General features: G+C 37.6%; 1 protein-coding gene across 3 annotated transcripts in view; it reads right to left on the bottom strand.

Annotated features, from left to right (window-relative positions):
• Nucleotides 1-22,966, bottom strand: part of WWC3 (WWC family member 3) — a 62,711-nt gene extending 39,745 nt beyond the window's left edge. For 2 of the 3 annotated variants that reach the window (XM_017737078.1, XM_017737079.1), the window contains exons 1-6: nucleotides 22,829-22,936; nucleotides 17,925-18,128; nucleotides 14,790-14,866; nucleotides 12,312-12,391; nucleotides 5,515-5,644; nucleotides 144-293 (exon numbers count right to left, since the gene is read on the bottom strand). In XM_017737078.1, the coding sequence (XP_017592567.1) occupies nucleotides 144-293; nucleotides 5,515-5,644; nucleotides 12,312-12,391; nucleotides 14,790-14,866; nucleotides 17,925-18,128; nucleotides 22,829-22,844 (657 nt within the window). In that variant the 5' untranslated portion in view covers nucleotides 22,845-22,936. Of the gene's footprint in view, nucleotides 1-143; nucleotides 294-5,514; nucleotides 5,645-12,311; nucleotides 12,392-14,789; nucleotides 14,867-17,924; nucleotides 18,129-22,828 lie in introns of all 3 variants that reach the window. The other variant, XM_008635887.2, reaches the window with a different exon arrangement.
• Nucleotides 22,967-24,140: the final 1,174 nt, after the last annotated feature.

Below are 24,140 nucleotides of genomic sequence, written 5' to 3'. Positions count from 1 at the left end.
CTTCCTCACCACCAGTATTGCTTGAGATTTTTCCTTCCACTCCAGCCAACACCTCTTAAATTTAAAAAGTAGCACTGTATCGCTGTAGTTCAAAAGCGGCTAATTTTGTACAGCAAATGTTTCGCATAGGAACACTCGCATACCTCGCCAGTGATGTCAGTCTGAGAACAAGCATCGCAGTGTTGTTGAGGTAAACAGGAGTCACTGAGTGAACTAGAATTGTGCTGGAGATCCTGCAGGGAATCCGTAATACAACAGCTATTCCTGAATCCATCTGTTAACTTCGCCAGGCTCTAAAGGAGAAGACATATTTTTAAAAATCAGAAAAAATTGGTTTTATAATACTTTTTTATAACAGAAAACAAATTTTAAAATTGTATTTAAGGAATACGACTGGCAGCCTGTCTATACAGAGCTATTTACAGAAAGCAAAATTCATTGTAGTGTTACTAGCATGCAAAAGGTTTGCTTTGGAATAAACCTCTCCTTTTAAAAGATGAATGTAACAGTAAACAGACTTAATACTAGTTGTTTTAGATCTATGAATGTTTTATCTTCTGTATGGCTTGCAGCTCTTTAAATCTAGCAGCTGTCAACTTCATGCTAGCTGATATGGAAGACAAATGTGATTCACCTGCCCTTTTGCCATGTTCTGCACAGGTTACATTCCTTAGTCACTACTGTTATCTCATCCAACTTGATGAATACCTTGTATTGATTGCACTTTTATGACAGCGGATATCACCCCTGTGCTCTCTTACCCAGGGTTCACATAGTTAAGAGATACTTTACACTTTGGGTTAAGCAAGGAACATTGCTGAAATGTCTAGACAATGACACAAATTGTCAGAATAAAGCAGAAACATCAGTCTTTGAGGGGAAAGGGGAATATGACAGAATCACACAAAACAACAAAAACAACTTTTCTGACAATAAAAGCTTGGTTGACAGGCTTTTAAAATGCCTTAAAAAGAACAAAATTGTTAGTATCACTTATTTTCTCATTGTGCATTCTCTCTTTTTCAGAAATTACAGATAATGTAGCATTAGTAACAAAATCACTGTGCCAGCTGTTATGTATGACAGAGACCCTAAGCATTACACATCAAACAAAAATTAAAAACATTCTGTCCTCTCACCACAGGATAAAGGACAATCTAAAAATGTGGGGGAAAAAATTATCAGAAATTTGAAGAGCTATAGTAATTTATAAATCATAACATAATCAAACAATTTGGCTCTAAAAATGCACATAAAAAACTGCTTACTCTAGTGTCTGAACTACAGAATCAGGGACAACCCTGAAGCACTGCATTGGGAAAATGCTGGTCCTCTGGAATTTCAGTGGCTCTAACCACTGGTGATTTACAACAAGCCAAGGTTACAGTTCATATCCAATTATCAGAAGATTTCTCAGTCTTCAAAGTGTAGTTTAAAAAGGATAACACAGCAATGCTGCTTTTTCTTACACCAAATTCAATTAGTAGAGTCCAGAAATGAGCCTGTGTAACAGCAACTGTTTGCTGCTGATAGGAAGAGCAAGGCCACCCTGAAGATGAACGCATCTGGTTTCAGAGCCTAGGAAGCATCCAGGATTATGGAACTGTAGTAGGCCTGAAACTAGCCAGAAAAACCAGCTTTTTCTGATGGCCTCCATTTCCATCATACATGGTCCATCCCTATGCTCTCATATACCAGCCCCTCCCTCAGGCCAGCCTCCACCAGAGATGAAAAAGAGGGAGAACTCCCAGCCTGGTAGAGAATGAGTGAACAAGTGGGCTCCCTAACCACAAGAGTGGGGGCCTGTGTTCCTCCCTGACAGCTCCTCAAACCACACTCTGTTTCTTTCCTATTAGGGAATGGCAAGGAGACGCACAGGTACATGCCACATATCGGACAGCACATGCTGCTCCCTCTTCAGTCTCTGCCTGCTCTCTACAGGTCTGAGAGGGTCTGGGATTTCAAAAGCAGCATTGGCAGGGACAGAGGACAGTGCAGAGCAATGCCACATGTGCTGGCAGTGGGACAAGGCTACCAGCACTTGCCTCCAGAAGCTTAACTTGTCTTGGGTCCTCCAAAAAAGCCAATTCTTCTGCCACCTCCCAACTGACCTGAGCCATCTTAGTATGAAGGACAAACAACATATTTTCTTCTCAGCCCTGAAACAGCAAATTCAAGTTCAAGTTACATTGCCAAGAGATCCCTAGCTAGTGTCCCTTTATCCTCCAAGACTTGTTGTGAAAGGAACTGCTCCACAACTTTGGGAAAAAAAACAACTTTTACTTTATGAAATCTGCAGACTCCTGTCTAACTCTCTTCTTCAAAACTCACTGGAAATCATCCAGTCCTGTCAAGACTCCTGCTGTACGGAGGATCAAGAAGGATCCCTAATGGGTTTGTAACATGGAAATAATAACTTCAGATCATGGCCTCTTCCCAGTAAAGCATAGCCAGTCACACCAACAAAAACTCAGGATTCAGAAAGCCTGAGGTTTCTCCTAATAAGTTATGCTCCATCAGCCTTCTTTGGCTAACACATACTATGTTACAGGTACGTGCAGTACCACAGATCCTGATGCTAGAACTTAAATCTAAGCTTTTGCCTGTATTTCAGCTACTTTATGAACTCCTGGTATGCTCCCTCTAGCATTCTCCCTGGCAGGTAATGAAGGGCTACTTGGCTGCTGGCCAGGCTTCCTATCCAGGCACAGCTGCTGAATCCTGGTCACTACTTTAAAATGAGAAAGCATTTGACAGGTGGCAATCACCAAGCAGCATCACCTTAACTTACATCTACATGAACAGGTGCCTATGCCCTAGAGAAAGCATAAATAGATTGAGTCCTTCCAGTTGGATGAGTGAAAACACAGGCACCAGTAACCCTAACACGGAAAGTTACAACCCGAGTTAGCACACTTTCAGATAGAAACAATTTACATAAATAGCTAGGAGTAATTTCCTCCCCAGCTACACAGAGGAATCCATCTTTCAGCTGGAGTTTAAGGATTGTTTATTGCAGTCCCACAGAAACTGCCAAAGCAGCCTACTGTTAATGTGAAGTTCTAGGCACACCAGCCCAGACTCACCCAAAAAGAGAGAAATGAGCACTGTCATTTCACCATTATCTGTTCCATCTGATTTAGGAGCGCTCTGCACAATTTCAGTGCACTTCCTATCTAACCTAAAGAGAAGAGAAGAGAAGAGAAGAGAAGAGACCTCACAAAAACCAAAGTCCGGTGTTCTCCAAGGACGACAACATTTTAAAAGCATATGCACATGGGAACACAAACAAAACTATGAAAGCAATGGGTGAGGAGAGACACACTGCTTTCAGGAACCTAACCACACACCTTTATTATTCAACCTTACATGAGAAATCTGCCCACTTTTTTGGAGCAGTGGCACTGCATATTTTGCTTTATTTGTAATCACAACATCCAATTTAAATCTGACTACCCTCTCCCACACAACTAAACCAATTATCATAATTCTAAAACAGCTACAATTTTCCAAGCACCTACACAAGACTGAGTCACTTCTATGTTTAGCTCTGTTGCTTACATTGGCCATATTTAAATTAGAAAGTAGTAAGAAACTGTCTACTCCCTTTCTCTGAAATAAACCCCCATACTTTTTTACATTATATTTCTAACTCCTCTATTAACAAATTTCAAAATAAAGAAGATTTCATAAGAAAGTTTGTCTAAACGGCAATAGCTTTAAAATGTAGTGTTTTCAGGGACAAAAATATTCCAATATTGATAGGAAAATAAAAATCAAATTCTAAACTCATTAGGAAGGTATTTAAAATAGACTTGCATTTATTTGACAAAGCTAACTAAATCCATGACAATAATCTCCACATAGTTATAAAAAGGCATAGCATAGATTACTTCGGTGACACTGAAAGTAATTTTTTTTTTGGTCAAAATTAAAAAAGATAGCTGGATATTTTTGCAGAGCTCAATAAGCTGGCAAAAATACACGATTTTTACAACTCTAGACCTTGTAAACTATGGCATTTAATCCTGTATAGCCATTTTAACAAAACCTGCAGAACTGTTTTGTATGCTACACTTGTGTGGAACAACTGTTTACTCTAGATTCTCTTGACTACACATAGTCTAATGTAGAATTATTGGATTCTATCGCAACAGACTGTCATTAATTAAAAAAACAATACTTCCTAGATTCATATTTCCTGTATATCACACAGAGCCATGAAGAAGGATGAAACACTTTCCATTTTTGCTTCTGTCTTATGCAATCTCTACATTCTAGTCCTGCCAGCACTGCCCAATCCTTGATCCTAGAGTTCTAACTCCTGCAACAGTGTATGTAAAGAAATTGCGAGCACACTTAAAGCTGGTTTACCAAAAATGATTTTCAAAGCATCTCAATGTTTACAGCTGTATTTACTGCCACTGAGGACTGTAAATGTAAGGAAAAAAGGTAAAACAGAACCTATTGCGGAAGTAAAAACAAGGCCAGTAGTTGAACTGCTCCAAGATCTCACACGTAAGTCGTTATATTACCATTTGGTTTCCTAAAATGTGTGTTACTGCATCCATGAAGAACTGCCTTTCTAATCACTTCTTGCTAGCCAGGCATGTGGAAGACTGAGAATCACTTTAAAACTTGGCCAGCCCAAAATAACAAATATGTTAAAAGCTGCCAAGGCAGAAACTTTTCATAGTGACTTAAGTGTTCTGTCTACTTGAACAAGGATTTGTGGTCCATCAGATGATCTTTGTGTAATGCATTGGAGACTTAATAATTGCATGACTATGGAAATTCATTATATGTAAATTATAAGATCTCCATATCATTTAACAACTAAAAAGAAAAATTTAAAAAAACTGAAAAACACTACTGCAGAGAAAACTGAAAGAAAATATTTGTGTGGCAATGTTAATTTAGTATGGTACCACAACTTTAGGTAACAAACATGCCTTTTTCCAAACAAATGTTTGAAGACTGGGTGAAGAGAATTGTCCTTACCACCTCTCTGCATATGCAGCATATTTTAGCAAGTCTATAGTGAAGTCACTGTGGTGGTAGAGGCTCACTGCTCTTTGATCAAGCTCCTATCATGTTAATAACACAGACAGGCAACTGAGAGCTCGAGGCAGGACACAGAAGCCATTCAAAAGTTAGACCACTACTCAGGCATGTATCTCCCCTCAATCCTCATGCTCTAATTCCTCAATAATTTCAAGCTTGCATATACATTGTATTTAATCATCCTCTTTGAGGGTTTTGTGAGAATGTATGAAACTAACATGAGCCTTGATATGGGTACTTGAGAGTTTGGGGCAAAAAGTAACATCGTGACAGATCCAAAGGGAAAAACATGGTTGACAAAATTATTAACATTTTAGCACATGAACTCTCAATCCTACTTCATTATAGATAATACAAAGAGACATAAAATAAAAACAAATACCGCACATCACAAAGGCTTTTATTCATCCAGTGTAATTACTCCATAGCAGCTATCAACACATTTTTTACCTGCATAAGGTCCTGCCTTTCTTTTTCACCTGTGCATATAGCCTTCTTTATGGTTCGAAGTTCACTCATTATAGCTTGTGCTTCATCCAGTCTGTAATTTGTATGAGCATTTGACATCTTACGATCAATCCTGTTGAAAATATTAGGAAAAATTCAGGAATTTTCACATAATTAGAAAGCACAGACTTTTTAAGACCTCTTGTTTATTCATGTACGACTTCATTTCCAGGAATAAAATTACACTCTACTCAGAATTAACACAGCACTCAGTGCCAAGCCCACTCTAATGACAAAGCAAAGCAATTATAGACTGAGGTTCTGCAGAACTAACAAATTTCCTGGGTTTAATGTTCTAATGCAGAGCTTACTTATGAGTGATGTCTGTGGGGTATTTCATGCACCAAAAGTAAAAGGAACCTAAAACTAACCTAGATGGTCGTAACTCAAAAGGTAACGATGAGCAGTCTAGCTGTCACATTTTTTCATGCAGCATCACACAGTGCAGTATCTCTTCCAGGCCTTCTACTCGATCCTGCTTTAGAAGTTTCTAACAAAGGCATTTGATTTTTTCAGGAAGAAATTTTTAATGCTAAAATTTTATTGCAAATGCTTTCCTGCCATTTAGGCCTCTTTGAATGTCTTTTCCATAAGTTATCTGTAAGACGTTACCATTCTGCACTGAAAAACATGATAGGGGAACATCCCAGAAGATTTTAAATCTTTAAGCAAGAAGCAAGGGCACGAGTCATGACATAAGACTGAAGTAATACTAATGTTTCCATCTTGACATATTAAAATCTCTCAAGTGGAACATCCACTGGCTGAGTTTTCAACCTTTTTTCCAACAATTCATAATAGTAAAGGACAACGTATCAGGATGCAGAAGACTAGTCCAGTGTATCATCTTGATAATTTGTTTTGATAAAGAGTAAGATGAAAGACTATAGTGAACTTACCAAAATAACTGTTTGGTCTTGGATTTACAACAAATGGCTAAGGGGTTTTAACACGTTATTTACAGTAATTGAAAACCATGCAAAGTTCCTGTTAAAATATGGAAAACTCAGTTTTCCTGTTAATCTAGCACAGAAAGTATGCATATAGAGAAAAGGTGGTAAGTGGAATGGTCATTAAGCCAATGCTAAGAACAAATACCTTCAGGAAAAGGCATATCAGGTTAACAGAATTAAAGATAAAAAACCACATTGTTCATCACAAAGGACCTCAATCTAGAAAAAGATGTAGTAGGAGAGGGTATGCTGTATATATAGGAGAAGAATACCCAAACTCTATTTAAAATATTGAGACTAACTAAGAAGTTTCAATATAGATATTATATTAAACTAAGAGTGCCAACAACAGTCTCTCAGCATGTTCTGCCAGTTGCACAAGCAGTGCAATTCCACTTACATCTGACTACTTGCTTTAAAGTTAAAACATTAAAATGAAAAAATGGGTGAATGAAAACGCTGTAGTTTTATTGTATAGCTCACAATATTTAGGTAAAAAAACAGGTTGATTCCTACAGTTTTGATTTGTTTGGGTTTTTTCTGATAGTTCCTAGTTTTGGAGACAACACAAAATAAGTCTGAATCTCAGGATTTTTACTTCAACACAAATTTCCCCAAATTACATAACAAAACATATAATCTTTTATGAATACTAATTCAAGAACAAGAAAGGACTTAAATGTCATGTGTATTTAATCTGGGGGTTTGTTTGTTTTTGTTTTCAAGACGTTTCCTCTAGTCTTCACTATTTTTAGTTAAAATCCTGAACAGATAAAACCATGGTAAAACAACTAATCCAATTCGTTAAAAGTCCCGTTAAAAAGATAACACATTTATATCTGAAGTTAACTGCGATATTAAGAACTATGTTCAAATATTAGACACAAAAATGCCTTCTACACAACTGCTCATTATACTGTTTGCCAGGACTAAGGTGGCATTTCAGGAAAAGGAAATTATTTAATTTCAACCAGATTTCTGTCCAGCTATCCACATATTCATGTTCCTGGATGCCACTTTGGAGCCCAGCTTATGAACTGATATTTGTTTAAGGAAAGAATCAGAGAAGTTTCTACTGCCAAAAATATTTAGGCTTAAATCAGTATTGCTGTCAACCCAAACTGACTAACATAGCTTACCAAATTACTTGTTACTTATTGTCTGTTAATTTTTCCTTTTTTTCATAAAGATCTGTTTCTGAAAGCCATAGAGTTAACAGGAATCTTCCATTTTATTAATGGAAAATAACATGATACAAATATAGATCGGACCTCTGTATGAATAGCAAGAATATTCAGCTAATATACAAGACTGTGAAGGTAAGATGATGTTTCTAGGATACACGGACTATTAATATGCTTGTCATCGTTTCAGTCCTATAGGGCAGATTCTGCGTTCCTCCATTTTCCTCCACATGCTCTCAAATGCACAAGACTCTCCCATTCTCACCAAAGCACAGGCCTGTACTTGAGCAAAAATCTAATTTTAAAGCTTTTGTCAGGTCTCCTAACCTCTAAATTAGTCTGTAGCTACAAATTGTTTAGCCAGTCCTAATTCTCTGTCACTCCCAACTTCTCACAGCATTCACTCTGCTCTCATGGCCAACTGGCCAAGTTTTCATTTCCTTTGCTGCTAAACGCCTTCTTCCTCCAAAATTCCTGCCGGGGAGCACTAGGGTCATTGAAAACACAGGGGAGAAGGAACTGCTCCTCCTTCTCGGTCCCTGCTGTCAGGCCAGAGGAAGGAATTTGTTCCAGAAAAGGCTCATATTTAACCCTGTAAGTCCGGACCGTGACAGGATCAGACACACCTTGGGGCAAAGGTGCTGGTGGAGGCTGAGGTGCACCATCCTGCAAGGTGGGGATCTTTGCAGGCTTTAAACAGTGAGCTCTACAAAGTCTCACTGGGCAAACACAGACCCATGTCCAAAGCTTTATCACACACAACATTGCCAAATTTAGATGAAACTGTAGAAAGTACCGTCCCGATAAAAAGCTGCAGCTCTAAGGAGATTGGAATTCTGACAGTATTGAAGTTGTAGAGGTATCAAAACCCCCCTCCAATTGTGTCTCCCCTCATAAAACCCTACTTCTATAGTCATTTTGTAGTTTTGTTTTCTTTTCATTCTCCTCAAAGATGGCTAAGCCATTTTGCTAAAATTAAAAAGAACAGAAAACAAAACACAGTCCAAGGCAGACACTGTACATGGAAAATGTCAATGTAAGAGACTTGCATTTAACAAAGGCATTTGAATCAGACAGTAACATAAAATGATGGAAATACTGAGCAACCCAACTGCTCTCTCCATAAAAGCTGTCTCTTCTCTGAAAGCTATACCCAGGAAAGGCTGCACAGAGAGTCACCTGGCAGCAAGTTCCAGTTTCTGCACATTATGCTATTCTGGTAAGACTTTCAAAGCAAACATTCAGCCAAATGTAAAGCCCAAAGTTTGATGGCTCCTAATGTTGTTCTTGGCTTACACTTGAAATAAAGTGATGTACCTGCCTTTAAAAAACCTGAACAGGATGCATGCCATTTGCAGTTTGGCAGTTACTTGAAGCTTTGACTTAGCACAAGAAGGAAGAAGAATGATGCAAACCAAAAATTTAGAAAACGTAACAGAAGTGGGAAATGTCTGAAGTGCAATAAACTTTTAAGGGGAAGGGGGGAAAGGGGGGAAACCCCAGCATTTTTGTGTTAAAGAAGGAGCAATGGATGTCTTTATAGACAATATACTTACTTGGAGGATATGGGAAAACTAAACTCCTTCAGCCTTGGTACTCGACTTGAGTGACCCTTCTCTCCCAACAAATACAGGAGGTAGGGGAGAGACTGCACAGGGACAGGCTAGAGCACAGTTAGGCTTTCAGGCTAATTTGTCTACTGACTACACACGGAGGTGAGAGAAGCTCCTCTCTTCAGTTGTTAGTCTAAGTACTCTCTAAATTGGCTCACTTCCTCCTAGAAGCAAAACACTCCAAAAAAACCCCGCATGTATCTCACCAGAAGGGCAAAAAAACCCCAACACTTAAAACACAAAACAAAACCAAAACCACAAGTCTCTTTCACAAGTGAAGAAGTCACGGCAGAGACCAGAGCTCAGCTCCAGGTAACACAGGCAAAAGGTTCACCCCTGTTGCTATGACCCAGCCCTCTGCAGGGCTGGGGCAGCGAGATGCCAATCAATCCCAAGATACCTCCCCGTGTTCGGGAAATTTCTCGGATACTCGGTTGTTCTTGGGTTCTTTGTTAGAACTCCCACCTCTCAGTTTTTCCTCATTGGTTCTTGTTGAATTGTATCCTCCCCCTGCCTTGTAACTCATTGGTTGCTTTCCCCTTTCCCCACGGTTTTCAAACCCCCTATAAAATTGAGGGGAAAGCCTCTCAGCAGGATCCCAGATTAAGATCATTGCCATGTTCTGATCTCCAAACTAAAGTGAGCCTATATTGTCAGCTCCTGCCGTGTCTCCTCTGTAAAGAAGCCAGCGAGCTCAGCCAGCAGCGCCTTTCCCGATGCCGAGGTCGCTTCAGCGACGCACAGAGGCGACACAGCCGGGCTCGCTCTGACCGAGGGCACGCAGAGCTCGAGCCTCGAGCACTGAACCGCGTTACTGCCCAGCTCCAGAAGGCAACAGCAAGTGCCACCCAGTGCGGGACACAGGGTGACTGCAGCAACAGCAGCACTGAGCAGCACTGAAGCACCGAGCTGTCGTGCTTGAACTCTTAAACTACATGAATGGAGTTACCACTGACTAATCAGATATGCTTTAAAATAATTCCTCTCTTGAATGTCTCTCCTATAACCCCATCCTGGAGCATGGGCAACTTCACTTGGGCTATAATCCAAGACTAACATTTGTATTCTTAATCATTTGCAGACTTTACTTTTCAAAAAGTTGCACTACTTTGCTGGACTATCTTAAATGAATTATACTAATTAAAACAATCTTGAGTTTCAAATGGCCTTCAAATATTTACATCATCCTAGTCAAGTGGTTAGTCCTTTTATAAAATAATTGAACCTATACCCTTAAAATAACCCAATAACCAGAAGAAGGAAAACAAATAAAGAAAGTAGAAAAGGCATAGCAATTCTTACTCAGAGAAAATATGACTAAGAATCAAAAGACAAAGTTGCTTTTGTTCTGTTACTGTTTACATACCTAGGCCACCATACTGAGAAGCTGACTATATTTAAAATATTACTTAGTATATTGAAACTGCAAGTATTTTTGAGTGCTTAATTTTACTAATTTTCAGTTAATATCATACATTACCAATTCACCCAACTACCTCTAAATGCTTCAATAAAAATACATTTATGCCTGAAAACAATTACATTGTATCTGCCAATGAAGAATGTTGGTATTTTGGTTGAACAAGTTTTCTTCCATGAAACTTTTTAAATGCATTATAAAACAAAAGAGCCTTGTTTATTAAAAAAAAAAAATAGAAAATTTTGTTATTAGAAAAACCAACCAAACATACCAAAAATATTAAGTGCATGGATTACCCCTTTTTTAAAAGTTAAATCTGAGAATCTTCCTTTATCTTGTTTTGTTATTGTACTACCAATCAAAATTGGAAAATAAGTACCCTAACTGCTCCAGGATCCCTGGAATTTCACCAGAATTCCTGAAGTGAAAGCTCATGCTTTGTAGCACCAACGCAATAAATCCAAAGCTGCAAAATATTCCTGCACCTGCTGTACTTAAGTTGCAAAATGCATTAGACATGCAACAGTTCCAATATTTGCAGGAAGCTCCTGCATTAGACAGTTTGTTCACATGCATGCTGGAAAAAAGGTCAAGGTTTCTAAATGCACAGCCACATATCCAAGGCAGATCCAAGTGCTGTTCAAGCTCTTGGTCTAGCTGCTGGCCTTGCTGAAGAAATCTGGAAGCCACAACAACCTGTGTTTACCTGCCATCTTTTTCATGGCCTGGCAACCTCTCTCCCTATCCCACTGGGCATCCCATGTATGAGCTATATGTGTAGGTGACTAAGCAGCACACAGATGGAAGTCACGCAGTTCCCATCAGATGGCCTGCAGGAAGAGTGCCAGGGAGAGGGTCACCACAACATTTCACAACCTTTGACACCACTGAGCACACAGGAAACAGAGCAGGGCTGCCTAGTAGTCCTGGGAGCAGTGGCAAATTGCCCTGAGATTCCTTTCCTTACTGGAAGGAGACAAAGAGTCACATTTATATGCAGTCATTTTGCACACATGCAACAAAATCCAAGGTCTCACAGACCACTAGATTTACAGTACAAGCACAAATCAGCCATACAGTGCAGAATGAGATGGCCTAGTCATCAGGTAACAGGGAGAAGCAGTGTTGAGGTGTAGAGATTTCCCCCTAAGGAAAGTTCTATGCCCAGCTGGAAAGCTTTGGTACTGCCACAGGGAAACTACTCTACAGCATGGTGCTTTGGGCTGTGCTCCAGGCAGTAGGTATCTCGAAAAAATATCTGGGAAATATTTTTTAAAAATCTAATTCCACTTCAAGCAATATCTTAAGGAAGAGTCAAAGAACAGGGCCTATAAAACTGATCTTGCATGTGAACCTATGAAATCACAACTCCAACCAATTCTGTCCAGCCCTTCTTCCATCATTTCACATTGTTCTCACCCTGCATCACTATCACAGCAGAAAGTCTGAAGCAGAGCATTTAGCATTTAATTTTTAACATCACTTTTCTATGAAATTCATTCCAAGGCAAATTAAAAAAACAAAAACACCAAACCCCAAAAAAAGATCCTCCCACAAACTTTTAACTTACTCTTGCAGAGTTTCCACTCCTTTTTCTTTATATTGCAACTCCTGCTTCATCTGTGCCAATTCTCGTTTCAGCCTAGAAAGCTGAATAATATAAAATAATTAAAAGTAATAATAAGTAACAGTAGCTTCCACATTAAAAATAATTGGTTTTTAAATACAAAATCTTAAGCTACTTTAAAGAGCTGGAAGTGATCATTTAAGATCTCTTTTTTTTTGCTTTAAAATTTTGCATTAAAATAACAGAAGACTTTCTCAAATATCATAAGACCAAATCAAAGCACTCAATACTTTCAAAGTATCAACTTCCTCATCTATTCTATCAGGTTTCTTTCTCCAATAGCTTATGCTAACAGCTAGCAAGTTTAATTTTAATAATTTTAATAAATTTTCTTCTCCCTTCATAGCAAAGACACCTCTCAATTGTCTTCAATTCTGTAGTCAACTTTAAAAAAGACAGAACATTCAATGCTGTTAATTTTTCAATCCAGGAAAACAAAATTACTGGCAGCAGAACTGGCCTCTCTCCCAGAAATGGTAGCCTGGCTTTCTACAGTTATTTTCATATTAACCTGCCCTCTCAATCCCCTTGTCAATTACCTGGACCAAACTAGCGAGAGTAAATCGAAAGTGACACAGCAAAGATATCTCCAAAACCCTATTTTTGTGGTTTTATGGAAACAGTTACCTGAATAGCTTGTGCAGACCATGGAAGAGCCAAGAATGATCTGAAAAGAGAGCTTCTTCCCCTCCAAAGCTGACAGATAACTGAAGGCAACAGAGGAGGAGAATGCAAGGGACTGCAGATAAACGGGGGGTAATAGGGGTGTTTCAGTGTGTGGTAGTGAGGCTAAGACTGAACTGAGAGCCCAAAGAGGGGCAGGGATGGAAGAAAAAAGCTCTCTCTTCTTAAGCTACCAAACTGAGAATATTTTCTAGAATTTACACAGAGTGCTCTTGATTTTCAAATGTACATCAATAAGTGACAAAATCATTACAAAACAAATTTTTAAAAAAGAGAATAAAAAAATTAATTTTTCTTCAGTTCTATTCCAAGAGCAAGGAGCTTTGCAGCAGTACCAAGATGCAAACCAGGACTGTCAAGAGTCCCACCATCCTGCACGGCTCTCTCCATTTCCTCAAAATTCATGGCACCAGCTCCTAAACACTCCTATACCCTCACCAGCTCCTTTAATGTGGTGGAACTTTAACACTCACCAAAAGTAAAATGAAAAAATGCATCACTAATATCATGTACACAGAAACTTTATAGTGCCTATTTCACTCTATTTCCTGAAACAATTCAATGCCTATGCACACAGTCACTTGAACATATTATCCTACGCATGTAGTAGGTCATTTTGTTTTAAGATGGAGGAAGAGAGGAAAATAGTCATAAGTGAAATCCTCGTTTATTTTCTTTAAATATTATTTAAATAAATAAGGCTTATTTTCTTATTCAGAATATGCTGACATTTAGAGTATGTAAATCAGGCAAACACTAGTCAGCATGTAATAAATATATACAGATAGAATAAATGCCTTTGAAGGGTGGTAAACAGGATTTATTTTCAGAGGCACTCATGTGAAAAGTGGTCACTACAACAAAAACTGAACACTATCCTGCAAGGATAAGTATTTTTTATTTATTTTGTGAGCTGAGTGCCTAGAATGCTAAATCCCATTTTATCCATTAAGAAAAAGAAATGTACAGTTTTTTAACCAGCTCTAGAGTGTCATATTATAAACTGCTTTTTATAATTGCTTATAATCAATTTGCTTGAAAACAACATGCAGACTTCTTCTCTGTGCTAAAGCATTGTGTGAGAAATTCAAGAAGTCAACTATTCTTGCTTCAACAAAAATAGTATCAAAACCATTAGTCTAGTTTTTTTAAAAATATATAAATATGGAACATTTTTGTTACAGAACTGCCTATCATTGTCAGAATACTTGAACTTCCCTCTCCTCATAAAGGAACTCTGGCCAATCAGCTGAAAAATTCTATTTGGTGAATAGGTCTACTGAATTGTGAAGAGATTTCCAAATAAGTGGCTAAATTTACAGTTCAGCGGAACCTCACTGAAAGTGGGTAAATAGTATGAAGACAGTGGAAAGAATCTGAAAATTTCAGATTCTTTCAGTTTCAGAACTGAAAGAATCTGGCTGCAGAGCAATTACTACATGTGGCAGTTCGTAGAGAGAAAGCAATTTCTGAAAGCCTGGCTGAGCTTGCCTCCAACATTTGTGACAAAAATGTTTGCACTTGTAACATGGAAAAAGCATCACTTCACAAGTCACCGAAATGCAGTTAATATAGAGCCGTTCTAATACAGCAACAGGTTAGAATAAAAAACCACTTTTTAATACTGTATTTCTATAAACGAATGCAACATTCAGTGTAAATGCTAAAGTAAAACAGACCCTCCCTCCCTTCCCCATGCTAATTCATATTTTTACAAAATGAAAAAAGATTACTCACTCTGTCACGACGGCTGGCTATTTCTGCTTTAATCTGATATGGGTCATACTTGGTATTAGCTGAAAATCCAGAGAATGCTAAACAAATGGAAAACAGTATTTTACTTTTTTCCCCCCCTTCTTTAACACAATTGTTAAGATGTGGCACTATTTAATAAACCGCTGTATTAGTTCTTTCCTACAAGTCACCAGAGTCTAAAATAATCCTCTGTGCTGAAGTACAACTGAAGATTTCCATTCAGCCCACCTGAAACTTTTTTTTTGTGTCCTGAACACCACCAAAAATTGCATATTAGCAGCACCGCATATTTCCTAAAAGCAACTAGCTTCTGTGATAGGATGGCAGCATCTACTGATGCAAGCAATTAATGTAATATTAACTAGTTGCTAGTTGTTTCCTAGGTACGCTGAATTAACAGTATGATAGAAACTAAAGGTAAAAAAAAATTATTGTCAGAACAAAACTATATCAGCTAGGGAGAGAAGTTGCCTCTTAAAGCAACAGTGTAGGTAACTGACTTACAAATCAGCCCTGGCAAGTGAGCTCTTAACACAGGGTATCTACAGGCAGGCAATGATTTCAAGCTGTGCCATTACAAGCTAAAGCCTACACAGATGAAGTAAAGGTCCTAGAGGATAGACTGGGCAAGAGCAACCATGATTTACAGAGTGAGCCACTCTGAAAAATGCCTGGTATGTGAATGGATGGGGTTGTGCTGTCAGACCTTCCATCCTTTTGCAAAGCTGAAGGCTGCTGCACTGAAACCCATATCCGTGTCTGGGGCTGCACTGAGTCTTTCAACTCTTGAAAGAATACTGCAATGCCAAGGTGATATCAAGCGTGCAGAAACTTGCCAAAATGAGTAGTCATGCCCAGACTAATTCTCTAAATCCAGGATTTTCTATGGATTTTTTTTTTTTGTAAAAACAGTGCTGACCACAACTGAGTCACAAAACTGCTGCATGGGCACCTCCCTGCCAACCCACAACCACTGAGCTCACACCACCTCCCACTCATAAGCACACGACACTGAGTCAATGGCAGCACCCACAAGCAAAGTGGAGGAAAACACTCAATGAAGTTTTACTTCTTTTAATGCAACAACTTCAAACAAGTGGTGGTGGAGGCAAAGATATTCGCAATAAAAGCATCCAACTTTGGTCATGTAATTGCACTTGAATTAGAAGTCTAATATTTCTGTACAATAAAAGAAGAAGCAAGCATCCCACAGTGGAGTGGAGGTGTCAAATTAAGAAAAACAAGTGGAGAAGAAGCTTTGGGTAATCTTGAGTTGACAACATGATTAATTCCCAAAGGGATGTTTAAAAAAAAAAACTGACTGATCAGCCCATCCCATTTTCTCAAAACAGATGCATATGACTTTAAAACAATATAAAATATATTAACACATCTGTAGAAAATGAAAATATTTTCCACCTCAAAATAAGTAAATGGTTTTATTTAATTGCTCTTACAGATTGTCATTATTAACTCCAGATATACCTACAAGACCCCAAACCATCAGAAGATTGAGAAACATAAGTAAATTGACTTAGCATTTGCTTTCATTACAGATAACCTACAATTTTGTCATTTTCAGTCATATTTTGTTGCTGTTTCAAACAACATGTTTTTCTAAGAGCTTCAAAAATATGTAAAAGATTATATTTTTCTAGTATATTTTCATCTTCAAGAAACTTTCTTTCTGTATCACATGAAATAATTCAACAAAATATCCCACAGAACTATTACAAATTTTAAAAGAACAAAAAGCCCAAGCTCCTGGAACAGTATTGTAATAAATGTCTATTTAGATTTTACAATCTCAAAAAATACTGATGACACTCTCTTTTACTCTATTCCAAGTCTTTATTAGAAGTTAAACACACTTTAAACAACAGTTTCTTTTAAAAAAATGCTTTCCTAATAGGAAAATATCTTGCTACTTCTTCAGAAACTTGAATGTAAGAGGGGGAAATAAGACTAGTCACAACTGTTCGGTTATGTCACAAACTGAATCACAGAATACATATATATACACTAAACAAAAACATGAGAATCCCAGTTCAACAGTTACAGAATACTTGGTCCAAACCATCTGGGACACCTCAGCTCTAGAAAACAACTTTTATTCAGGATTTTGGGATATGTATGAATTAACCTGGATTAATAAATACCACTGAATCAGTAGCTAAACACTTCTATCCAGACACCTGCTCTAAGCCCCCTTCCACAGTCAGGTTTCTCAAACATTTGCAGAAAAGGCTAAAGCAGAGCTTCTCATTCTTATTAAAACCTTGGCATTTAACAGCAAACCTGCAGTTAAAACAATGACTCTACAGCCATTGAAAAGCCACCAGCACGTAAAACTCCACTACATTTCCACATGGCTGTTGAGTATATCCATTTGATACACTTCTCTAACTAGACTGGATGATTCTTTGACAAAGACACCTTTTCTTACTGCACCAACCAACAGCCATGACAGTGGAGCAACATCTTCAGAATTCAGGAAAAGTGTATTATCTACTCCAAGCTACCAGAGACATCTGAAGAATGAAAAGAGCAGGAAATCAAAGCTCTGTATCACCAACATCAGGATCACTGGCTGGCACTCAAGGAGGAGATGAACTAATGAAATACAGTTTCCTAGCTCATGGTCAGAGGTACTCTTGAACACAACAGCTTGTCCTTAACTCATTATGAATTAACTAAACAGACTATGGATCCACAGAAGGTTTCCCCGAAGGTGATGGCTCCCTACCATGTTAAGTGGAAAACAATCTCTTAGTTTAGGAGAGTAGGTAGGTTGCTGATCCAGCAACATTCAGCCCTGTCTTTGTTGCCTTGGAAGAAGCATCACTACAGCTGGCTCCAAGATGGGTAGAAATGCTAGCTGGGATATATGCCTGCTTAATGTTACATCCCTTTTTAATGTTAACATTTATCCCTATTAAATGTTAAATCTCAGTTGTAATAAACCTAACAGGTATTGAACTGCAAAGTCAACAGATAGCACCTCACTGCTGTAGTCAGGACCTTCACTCATCAGGTGATGGAAATACTTCACACTATTTCTTACACCACATCTTGTGAGAGCAGGTGGGTAAAATCAAGAAAAGATAGTAAACTCACAGCTGGCATAGGAACGGCTGTCATCCTCACACATTTTGTGCAATTGTTGATATTCTTCTTGGGCTAGTTCAAAACGCTGCTGCTTTATTTGGTAAATCTCCTTCTTGGCATTGAGTGCCTCCTGGGCAACTATTAAATATTCCTTTAGCATGCGTTCTTGCTCCCTTCTCCATTGTTCCCTTGGGTCCTCAATTTGTGTGAGCTCTAAGGAGAAAAAAGTAAAAGCATTAAGATAAAATTATATGACATTTTGTGCTACTGAGTCCAAATTATTTTTGTTAATATTCATTCTCAACCAGCACACCTGACACTACAGCTAGGATGAGAAGAAGGAAGGATGCAGAGTGAAAGAACAGGAAAAGCCTTTTCAAATACAAAAGGCATTTAAATGTTATTCTTTTCTTTACAAAGAAGTGCAAACCCAAAGAAAACAGTATTTTGGCTCTAACCTTCCCTCGCAGCCAACATGAAAATTCCAAGAACTACCTAAAAACCCAGAACCACAAGGAAATGTGAAAGATATCTCAATGCTTAACCCATGAGTCCATAGATAGCTGGAACTACCTTAAGATACTACATACAACTTCGCAAGTTGTATGGCAAGTTGTATGAGGCTACCGCTGCATAGTTAAGAAGAATAAGGCAATTCAACAGAGCAGTCAGCATCTTTGTCTCAAATCCATAAAGCATTTAAATCACTTCTCTTTTTTTTGTCTTAAGAAACAGTGGTCTGATGTTTTTCCTTGCCAGGGTTCAGAACAGTTTTTATTTAAACACAAACCAAAACCAAGTTTCCCATATCTATTGATTTTTAGAGTTATTACTGCAAAACAATCTCTTTGCAGTTGCAAAGGCATTTAAGAATGATACACCTTAAAATCCTCAAATATTATTGGTTCTTTTGGGGGGGTTTTGTGAGTCAACAAGTATGTTTTATTTGAGGATGTCCATGTAAAGCCTTGTGTTTAAGTGTAGTGTTAATTTCTGATGATCAAAGCACTACCAGTAAGAAGCTGCTACAGACACAAGGTCAGTGTTCAAAGGAGTGGCAAAACCTGCAGCACAGTCAGGAGGTAAGCACCTAGCAATTTTTCCAAACTTGGATTCTCACAAGAGATGAAAGACAGTTATGTTTTGCATTAATCCTGAGTACGTAATTCAGTATATTGGTGCCAGTGATGAAATACAAAACTGTAGAAGATTGAACCCAACAGATTAAGAACTCTAATGGTGTCAAGGTCATGCTAGCAGCTCTACCATTTGAGAGCCATCTGAAAAGTATATAAACAAAAAAACAGAAAGCTCATCAAAGAGCAGTGCTTCCAACAGATTTGCAGATTAGGTTCCTAAATAACTTTTTCTCTTAACAGCTGTACCTTTTCTCTCTCTGCAACTCCTAACATTGAAACAGCATAAAGATAGTGCCAACAGTTCTGCAATTTCTCCCCGCTTCCCAGAGACCCCTTTGATTCCCTTCTGGCTCCCATGACCCCAAACTATCTCCTCAGCCAAGGACAGGATGTGCTTTGGCTTGCTGAGTTGCCATAAATCCTCCTCTACATGGAGGGCAAGCAGAAGGAAACAGAGTTCTGACTACCGACCACCCTTCACTGAGGGCATTTCACTTTCCACTGCTACCTCATCTGTCCATAAGTACCCCTAAAATCTGTGCAAATTTTAATATTCCTAAAGCTGCAAATCCCCAAAAGAAACTATGAAATAAATATAAATAATAAATACTATGAAGTAAATATTTATAAAACAGATAGGCTTACTAGGATCCAGTTTTTCTCTTTGAATGGGAAATTATCAGTCCTAATCTCAATAAACAGCCCAGGCTAAGATGTTACGTTCTATTACACATTAAGCTTCTGAAGTCCTATACTTCAGGGCCTGCATCTGTGACAGAATTTCACAAGCCTCCTGAAATGCCAGCAGCACCCGTCTGAGGTAGAAAATTTCTTTCGTGCAGTAGTTACATTTTTTCAGGTTTATGGATCTTTCCCCTGGATTCCTAAACAAGTTTGCCACATAACAAGACTAAAGCTACATTGTATGATAAAATTAACTTCCTTCATTTCTGTACAACCAATTAAAAAAACACTATAGTAACTCAAGAACAGTCCCAGACAAATGCAGAGAATATATTATTCCCTCACTGGGGAATGCCCAACTGCTTAGAGGAGACTTCAAAGGCTCCCAAGACTCTGAGGAGGAGGGAAAGGAATTCTGTGGCTGGCAACCGCCAAGGGTTTTAAGCAATGGTTGGACAACAGCCAAGAGCAGCTTAGTAAGGGTGTCAACAAAGTACTGAATTTACAGAACAAGATGGAGATCAGGGTTGGAAGCACCATTGAGATTTACAGAAGATTCTTCTGTTCCTGGTTTGTTTTTTTTTTTTTTTATATAAATGGAAAGCTATTGCCTAGAAATCTTTTTCTTGCTTCCTGGGTAAACAAACATAGCAAAAGACTTAGAAAAAAAATCAGATGTATTGCTGTTTTCTTTTAGAAGGTGCAAGGGCCAAAAGCTTGAGAGAGTGCACAAAGCATGAGAGGTCCCTGGTAAGCGTAAGCGTAGAAATACTCTCTTTGAATTATCCCTTGCATTTTCTCGCAGTATTTCTTGACACCGAAGCACTTCTAACTGTTTTGTCAATTAACACAGAACTTCTCTGTTGCATAAAGGATTTAACCCAGTCAGCCACAAAAGGCAGTCCAAATGTTTTCTCCTGAAGCTGCCATTCCAAGTGGTTTAGACATACTCATTTCAGAAAAACATTTCTTCAGCTCCTACACCATCTCTGCCACTTGCCTGACACCATTTCACAATGCACATGATTGTCTACTCATTAGTTCTCACTTCTACAAAGGAAGTTAATGCAGTCTTGATTGGTACCTTTGTTGTCCACAGTTTAAAAACTGGATCAAGTATCCTACTAATTTTTGAATAATAATTATCCAGCTATATCATCAACTCTGTCTTCCCTCTTACTATAAATCTTGCTGGTATTTGAAAGCACTGTATTAGCCTAAGGGTGACAAACCCATTTTACTGTGATGGTTGAATTACCATTTAGGATAATATCTGTGGGCTGCAAGTAATTAGTTATCATGAAAGAGACTAATTTTGCAACCTTGTTAATTGCTGAATGATTCCTTTTATTCAGTTCAGCACTGTCCCCATGAAGCTTCTATCCCTCTGTTCATACATTAACTTTATTTCATATCTAATATGATTAGCTTTACTTTTCCAGACCTATTAATATTCATCTTTTCTTTCTGTCTACCCACTGATCATTTGGGAACTCAACTGCTCTTTGCAAAAACTCTCTTGTATAATTTTTGCTCTCAATTGCACAGAAAAAAACGCAAGCCAGATCTGACATGCCTACAATGATTAATATCCCTTCTGTAAGTTCAAACTTGAAGTCTGTGGTAAAGCTGCTAATAACACAATTCAAAAAGCAAAGGGAGCCTTTTTTTTTTTGCGTGTGATGGTGGTTGCTATTCCTATCACAGAGGCCTATCAGTAGCTTTTTTAAGTCACAGCACTGCAGTAGGAGCTCATGTTCTACTCCTTTTCTGTAGGGACTCTTAAAACCACCTGCAAATTTAAAAAAAAAATTTTAAAAGAGTTGGCAATATCTTCTTTTTTTTTTTTTTTTTAAATATATGCATTCACACACATACTTTGGTGCAAGTGCAATCCATTACTGTACTCCAATGTAATCCTCACTTTTTATTAAATTTCAACATTACTGAAGTTACCATGACAGCAATCCTTAAACTAATACTTTTTTTAAACAGAGTTATTGTAAGAATTACCTAACGGTCTGTACTTACTGCCTTTGAATATTTTGTCTATCATTGTGATTAATGTATTAAAAGCTGTTTAAAGTTTATCATTTAGTTAATGATCTTTGTTACATTTCACAACAAATAAGTACCTGTGTAGGTCAAACAATACCATGGGAACATTTATTATTCTGTTGTTTGGGTTTTTTGAAGCAAGTAATTGTGCAACCACAACACACAAGTAATTCCAGTGACAGCTGGAAGCCCAAAATTATTTCTACACTTTCATTTTTTAATTGACTAGATTTCAAGTAGATAGTATTGAGGTTGGTTTTTCAGATTATACTATTTACCATTGCTGTGATAGCCCATATAACTACTTTCTTCTTTTCTTAGCCCCCACTAACTGCCAATTCCCACAATATTGAAAGCATTCACTCAATGGCGATAAGAGGCTTAATGATAGCACAACAGTAATAGCAGCAGCAGTACAAAGCTATAAAGATAAGACATTTTTTTAAAAGTAGAACTGGCAAATGTGCCACAGTGATGATACAAAGCTCAGCAATAGTCCAAAAGAGAAAGCATTCAAAATTAGTTTCCAAAAGGGATATCTGTTGTCTTTTTGACAGCATTTTGTACTGTATTAAAGCATAAAACATGCACTTCTTAAGCAAGAATGAAAGTACTGTATTTCATAATGCTTCTGATTAAAAATCAGCACATTTCTCTCAGAATGCACTATGGTTTCCAATAAAGAAGAGTGAACTATGCATGACTGGAAAAATAGGAAATATAAGAGTGTAAAACAAAAATATTTCTGACATATGACAAAAAGCAGAAACAAAATTACTAATACTTCACAGTATGACCAAGCAAACCAAAATATTTGTATACACTATAACTCAATCATAGGTTGTAAAATTCTTTACAAATTGAATGTTTTACAATTATGCCCCCATATGAAAGATAAGGAAGCATATTCTGCGAGAAATTACTTGCATACATTTTCTCACTGTAGCATGAGGTGTTATCAATGGTATTGGAAGCAAAGCTAATGCCTAGAGTTAACCCCAGCTTCCTCAAAACAAGCATACATCTACTCACGATTTATGTGGTCCATATAATAAACTCCAATCTGTTGATCGTAAACAGTTTCCCATCCTAAAGGAAGCTCATCACCAACACAGTCAGCAAACGTCAATGGCTTTGTAATCCTGTAAAAATAAAAACAACACAAATAAATACAAAAGGTGCAGAGTTTACAATGCAATGAATGTTATTACATATTTCGAAGATACCTTTGCCAGCTGATCAAAAACTAGTTACACTACTTAGGAATGTGCTGATAATTACAAACATACAGTTTCAAAATAAATTTTCATTTAAATATGCTGACAGATACTCCCCAAGCAGGTAAGACAAGCTTCTCCCCTCTAGTTTCTATGTATAACAAATTAATTATAATGGCATGCAGTCCTGCCAGTTCTTCTCCCATACTGCAAAGAACACAAATGTGAAGCTGGTGTACACCACTGCTGAAACTACTAGAAGCTTCATAGGTTTTAACTTATTTTGGGTGACAAATTGCTTGTCTTTAAAAAAATAACTTAGAATTCAAGACAGCACTATGTAACAGACTTCCTCTTTTCAATTATACATTTCCAAATATTAATTATACTCTCTTGGTCCAGACATATCCAAATTACTTCCTCTCCCTCAAAAAGAAGAGAGACAAACAAATGTCTCTGAAAAATTCTGAAGCAATTAGAGCAGAAATAGTAATTAATAAGTAACAGCATTACTATCTAGCAGCTTAACATATCACAACCCTTGCTATGCAAAGATAGATCAGTGGGTAATAGAAAACTGAAACAGCCATGTCAGTGTTGACAGGAACATTGAAAGGACTGGGTTCCATATTATACAGAAAGACTCTAAACCAACACTGCTCTAGAACAGCAAGGTATATAAAAAACTAGAAAGAATAAATTACATAAATATAAAAGCCCTTACGCTCAGTCTAATCATGTCTATTACCCGAATATTCATTTTAATCTTTACTTAACCCCTAGGATAACGTTTTCCTCTAAAAGCTGTCACAAAATTAAATTACTGAAAAGCTACTAATAAAGTAATTTCAATTATACATGGGATATAGACACAATACCTTCCTCACATATTTGTTGCAGCATTTATAATACCTAGAACAATGACAACTTTGCAAACATAAAATACATACTGTAATTTAGGGACTGACTTAAATTGAGCATAATCTATAGCATAATACTGTTTGTTTAAATTCCGTTTGTATGTTATAATACCCAATTAAGGTTTTCTGACACCAGATTTGGACTATGCTTACAAATACACTAAGGAATGGAGAGATCATTAGGATTCATAATTCACTTCATCTGAT

Source organism: Corvus brachyrhynchos, unplaced genomic scaffold (genome assembly GCF_000691975.1).
Source record: "Corvus brachyrhynchos isolate BGI_N302 unplaced genomic scaffold, ASM69197v1 scaffold83, whole genome shotgun sequence".
Lineage (NCBI taxonomy): Eukaryota > Metazoa > Chordata > Aves > Passeriformes > Corvidae > Corvus > Corvus brachyrhynchos.
This window is presented reverse-complemented; position numbering and strand designations above follow the sequence as displayed.